Source organism: Sipha flava, unplaced genomic scaffold (assembly GCF_003268045.1).
Source record: "Sipha flava isolate LNK unplaced genomic scaffold, YSA_version1 18701_pilon_pilon, whole genome shotgun sequence".
NCBI lineage: Eukaryota > Metazoa > Arthropoda > Insecta > Hemiptera > Aphididae > Sipha > Sipha flava.
This window is the reverse complement of record NW_020272398.1, coordinates 837-7120: the sequence shown is the minus strand read 5'-3', so window position 1 is coordinate 7120 and position 6284 is coordinate 837. Positions and strand designations below refer to the sequence as shown.

Sequence of the window (6284 nt, the reverse complement as noted above, 5' to 3'; positions counted from 1 at the left end):
CATAGTAATAGCAAGCACATTTTCATTAACATTATTCTGCTTATCTTCAACTTCTTTTTTTATACACTTATAATACTTTTTAGCCTTTCTTTTGTGTACCATGATTTCCGCAACTGCGATACGTTTGGCTGCATCATTGAGATGAGGTGATTTAATTTTAACATTTAGTGACTCACATGTACAACATGTATCGATCTGTGGTTGACCAAAGCGTAAATCAGGGAACTCTTGTCTGAAGTATTGCCAATAGGTAGTATAACAAGTTTTAGTGATCTCAGGATTTTTATTTTTAAAAAGATTAAACATTTTTCTATAATTAAGCTCGGATGCTAGATACTTAACTTCTTTTCCTGAGTAATGGCTAATATTTACCGGAAAAGAAGAAATATGTTCACATATTTTGTGTTTTAAATTATCAGGAAGAGTGTAACTGGTATGCCGGCCCCTTTTGTCCTTCACAATTTCATTATTTACTTTTAAGTCCCTTAATCTTCGAATTTTTTTGCAAGAGAGAGCAAAAATAGAAATAAATGCTTGTTGACATACCTTTTCTCGCTGAAACAAACATTACATGATAGTTAAACGAATAGTCTCGTTTTGGATCCTCTCCATCATTTAATTTATCTTTAGTGGATTTACGTCGTCTTTTCACTGCAACAACATCAATAAGTCCTTGTAAATATTGATCTTGTTCATCTTTAGTTTGAAAATGTTCAAAGTTATGAAAGAAATCAAACACAGCTTGTATAGTTTCAAATCCATATTTTTCAAAGCATTTATTTCTGCAGCTGAAAAATGTAAAAAACGTTATAGCAATAAGTTTAAATTTTGAAATATTTTAAATCGAACGAAGTCAAAAAAATAAAATAATCGAAAAATTTTCATTACAATAATATAAACAACGATAAAAAATTGCTTACCGACAAGGTTCACCAACAATCAGTGCAGGAACTTGCTTTTTTCTATGATTCACATAAGATGAACCAGTTAATTTGGCAGATTTTATTATATTTCTTTAGTACAGATGAGTACTTTTGGTCTTTCTATTCCTCTTCTGATCGTCGTTATTTCCTACGTCTGTATTTACTAAATCCATTTTACTCAGGTATACGAGTATTACTTAATTTTTTAAGTAAATATGAAAATATTCTTGTATCAAGACACAACGATTGTTTGCGCTGTACGCGATAAGGCCGCGCACACTTAATTATTATTATTATAATTATATGAAAATGATGTATATGTTACGCGATGCACCATTTACCGTGCATCCGTATCTTTGTTTTCGTTTTCTTCGTTTGATAATTATTGTAATCACGTTATTTTTGTATTTTTTTGTTATGTGTCGGTCGTGATATCACTGCCGGCATATTCGTTCGTCCACGTTTTCTCGTTCGTTCGTCGTCAGCCATTGAGGCAACTGTTTTTTTTTTTGTATTTTAATCATCGTCGTTTTTGCACAAATACAATTTTGTTTCGTTTATATACTTATTTTTTGATATTAATATTTGTTGTGATTTTTTATAGTTTTTCCTTTTAGTCTCGCATTGTGCGAACTACTTAAATTTGTATTTATTAATTGTGCAATTATAATATATTGTTTTACGCCATTGCGGCTATTAATTACTAAAATATCTCTATATTACGCCATTGCGGTTAATACTTGTTAAATTGTTATTTTTATTCTCATGCCGTTGCGGCTCTCTTTTGTAAACTTAATTATTGCTGTAAGGCTTAAATAGCCATCTCTTTTGATTATAAATTTATTACTATTATTTATTGTTAATCGGCTCTAATAGCCAATATTTAAATATTGTCTTATATTGTTTATTTTTTTTTGGATTATTATTATTATTTTATTTAGCTCAGGCAGCAGCTGGCCAGCGGTGCTCCACAAAATTGTGAGTTTTTATATATATTATTATTTATTTATTTATTGTTGATAGTTTTAGTATAAATTATTATATTTGTTGTGCCAACCAGGCAAATCAAAATTATATCATTCTTTTTATTATATATTTATTGTGCCACTATGGGTAATTAAAAATTATTTTTTTTCATTTCCAAACATTAATGTCACTACCGTGACTGGTCCTTCGATCGTCGTTTCGGCCCGAACATTGTATGGTCCTTCGAGCCGGATTTAACCGACAAACCGTGACTTCTTCGTGTTTTTTTCTTTCTCTTTTTCGTCTTGTTAATTAAGTGTTCCGCACAAGTCTTGTAAAACTCTCAAACTTCAATATGGCTATGCCCCAATCAATTCATTACACAGATGCAAAAGGGCGTGTGATTCGTGCGATTAACCGAGTCACTTCATTTGTGAAAGCTTCCGGTGATTACAACAATGACCGGACAAACATCGGAAAACAGGCAAAAATCAAGCAGATGCTCTCTGAACTAAAGGAGATTCGTCGTTGCGTTAATGAGGACATTCAAATAATGGAAACGGCCGTCGGACAATCTACTGCACCTATTGATGTTACCGATAATAAGTGTAGTAGTTCATTAATTAGTTCCTTTGAAGATCTATTTTATGAACTAGCTGCGTTTGCTGTCATTCATCAATTTCCATTGTCACCAGACCAAGTGATGTCTCAATCTTTTGCTTCCAGCACGGCTCAACAATCTGGTACGCTGGGAAATTTGTCATGTTTCCAGTTACCAAAACGCAAATTTCCCACATTTTCTGGAATAATTACAGAGTGGCAAGGCTTTGAGGACTTATTTCATTCAATATTATCACATGCTCCAGATCTACTTAATGTTGAAAAATTTGAATATCTGAAAACTTCTCTTCAAGGTGAAGCCTTATCACTGGTTGCTCATTTACCATTGACAGCAGCAAACTACTTGAGTGCCTGGAAAATTCTAAAGTCTCGCTATGGAAACAAACGTGATCTGGCTCGCATTCATTTTCAATCTCTTCTAAAGAAGTATGTCGTAAAATCCACAGACTCACAATCTATCAAAACCCTGCTTAATTCCATTACGGAACATACTGCAGCATTAGACAATTTAGATTTCGTAACTAGATCATGGAGTCCACTGTTGTTATACATCTTCGAACAACATCTGGACTATGAGTTACGATCTCGATGGGAGTTATTAGTGGGAGACAAACACTCTCCGAGTCTACCAGAATTTATCGATTTCTTACGTCAGCACATGCGTTCTGCAGAAGTATTTATAACCTCGATTCCGACTACACACATAGCAAAATTGCCTCGAAGTCAAGAAAAACCTCGTACTGGCTCAATTCAAAAAATACTTACAGCTACCACCAGTCAATCACCAAGTGTGAACTGTCCAATATGCAACCAGGCACATTCAATTCGGAAATGTTCACGATTCAATGAAAAAACACCTAATGAACGGTTCCAGCTCGCGAAATCGCACAAACTTTGTACTAATTGTCTAGGAGCCGGGCATACATCAGCCGCATGTCCATCTAAGTACAAATGTCAAGTTTGTAACCGATCCCATCACTCGTTATTACATTTTAATTCAACTTCTGGATCACACTCACAGCAACAAATGCCGTCTAATGTAATTCCTGCTGATGCTTCGAATGCCGTATCCATGATAGTAAAAGGAGTACCCAAACGCGCTATATTATTATCAACTGCAATGCTTGATGTGATCGCCGCTGATGGTCATCGGCATTCTTTACGTGCGCTGTTGGATAGTGGCTCCCAAGCGAGCTTTATAACTGAAAAGGCTGCGTCCTTGTTAATGCTACGTCGATTTCATTCAACCGTTAACGTTACAACCTTTGCCAGTACAACCACTACCCTAGTCAAAGGGAAAGCCACTATAAGTATACTCCCCTGTAATAAATTATCACCGTCTGTGTCTGTAGACACATTAATTGTTCCAAAAATTACTGGTCTTACGCCCCAGGTTCCAATCACTCACGGAACATGGACTCATGTTAAGAATCTTCCATTGGCAGATCCGTCATACCATCTTCCTGGAGACATTGACTTGCTCTTAGGTGCTGATATGTTCCCATCTCTCGTTCTAACTGGTCAACTCAAAGGGAAAGATGGCGAACCTATGGCAATGGAAACAATCTTTGGCTGGGTATTAGTCGGACCAATTCAATCCTCTTCCTCTGGTTCACTTAATTCATTCTGCATATCTGTATTTGAACACCTCGACAATACTATAAAGAAATTTTGGGAACTTGAAGAATTGCAAGCCATTCATCACCTCAGTGAAGAGGATTCTATTGCAGAGAAGTTTTATCAACAGACGACAACTCGCCTTGCATCAGGACGGTTCATGGTTAAACTTCCCTTCAAGTCATCACGCCCCTTATTAGGCGATTCAAGAACCATGGCTCTTCACAGATATAGATCTTTGGAGATCAGGCTTAGTCGAGATCAAAATCTACGCCAACAATATGTTGAGTTTATGCACGATTATGTATCAAATAACCACATGGAACTCATTCCTGAAGAAAAAGATCTTCCATATAATTATTATATTCCTCATCATTGTGTGTTTCGGCCAGATAGCCTAACTACAAAATTGCGTGTTGTTTTTAACGCTTCTGCACGAACAACTAGGGGATCATCTCTCAATGATTTTTTGTATACAGGTCCCAAATTACAACCTGACATCCAAGTCGTTCTATTACGCGCTCGATTATGGAAATATTTGTTTATGGCCGACATAAAACAGATGTACCGTCAAATTATCATGAATCCTCTTGATCGAAATTATCTCAGGATTCTTTGACGATTCATCGAAGATTCGCCTATTGAGGAATACAGATTATGTACAGTCAATTATGGTACATCTGCAGCTCCATACCAAGCTCTTCGGACTGTTCGAGAGTTAGCCACGGTGGATGGTCCGAAATTTCCATTAGCTGCTAAAATACTATTAAACGACACCTTTGTTGATGATATCATTACTGGTGCAAATACGGAAGAAACTGCTTTTGAATGCCAAAGCCAATTAATCAACTTATGTGGACTTGCTAAGTTTGAATTACGAAAGTGGGCTAGCAACAACACAAACATCATTCAAGCAGTTCCATGTGAAGCGCGCGCCATGTCTCCATCGTTGTTGTTCAATTCAGCTGATCATACTGAGTTAAATTGTTTAGGATTGAAATGGGATCCATCAGCAGACATTTTTTCATTTCACACACAACCCTCGTCAAAAAATCCTACCAAAAGATCAGTGTTGTCGGATCTTGCACGAACGTTTGACCCATTAGGGTTACTCTCGCCAACCACATTCTGGATCAAGCACTTTATGCAGTGTTTGTGGATTTCTGGAATAAGTTGGGACGCCCCCTTACCATCCGATCTTTCCACTCAATGGAAAAGGTATCAGTCGGAACTTCATTTAGTCAACACGCTTGTTATACCTCGTCGCATTACTGAAGATTGTGCTATCTCAGTTCAGTTGCATGCCTTTTCAGACAGTTCTCAAAAGGGATACGCTGCCTCCGTATATCTCCGTGTTGAAACTGTTACTTCAGTACGTTGTCATCTTGTTACAGGCAAAACTAGAGTCGCCCCTCTGAAACATGTTACCATTCCCCGTTTGGAATTATGTGGAGCTGTTCTTGCAGCACAACTGCTTCGTTATACAGTCTCGACGTTTGAAGATTGTCTACATATCGATAACCTAACTGCATGGACTGACTCTACCACAGCCCTTGCTTGGATTCGATCTTCACCGCATCGTTTGACGACTTTGAGTTTTATGAGGTGAGAATTTGAAACCAGAAAATGAAGTCCATTGTGTAAGTGAATTGATAGCGTTTTGTAAGAGAGCTACAGTGGACTTAATGTCGATGCCACTACAATAAAATTTATTGTAGTGGCATCGACATTAAGTAATATTATTAATTAAATAATATTTAATATTAAATCTGTTCGGGCCAGATACCGCTAGAGCGCGCCAGCTAATTGGCACTTAATTAAAAAATTTGATCCGGTTACTGGTGCGCTTGCGCCGTTCGTTACAGTGCCCATTGCGCCGTCTCGCGTGGGCTGTTGTCGTCGTGTGCTCGTCACGTGAATGCATCAGCCGCCATTGCAATTGTTTTTGGTTTTTACCTTCCTTTTTTTGTCGTTGTTGCGTTCGCGTGCTGTTTTGGACGGTTAAATTACGCCGCGATTCGCGCAAAGTTGTGCCATCGGTGGTACATGTTTTATTGCGGATTGTTACGCGGCCGTTTCGTCGTTGACCATCAAACGGATCGACGGTGTTCAGGGAAACTGCAGCTCCACCCAAGACCAACCGCAAGACGACGCGCA

At 37.5% G+C, this 6284-nt stretch overlaps 2 protein-coding genes across 2 annotated transcripts; one reads left to right on the top strand and one right to left on the bottom strand.

The window, feature by feature from the left end:
* Positions 1-456: 456 nt before the first annotated feature.
* Positions 457-1015, bottom strand: LOC112681161 (the record flags this gene model as incomplete). Its single annotated transcript, XM_025551423.1, has 2 exons — positions 457-788; positions 921-1015. Coding segments are annotated over 2 exons (417 nt in total), but the record flags the coding sequence as incomplete, so codon positions are not given.
* A 1229-nt stretch (positions 1016-2244) lies between these two features.
* Positions 2245-5732, top strand: LOC112681160 (the record flags this gene model as incomplete). Its single annotated transcript, XM_025551421.1, has 2 exons — positions 2245-4691; positions 4782-5732. Coding segments are annotated over exons 1-2 (3398 nt in total), but the record flags the coding sequence as incomplete, so codon positions are not given.
* Between the last annotated feature and the right edge of the window lie 552 nt (positions 5733-6284).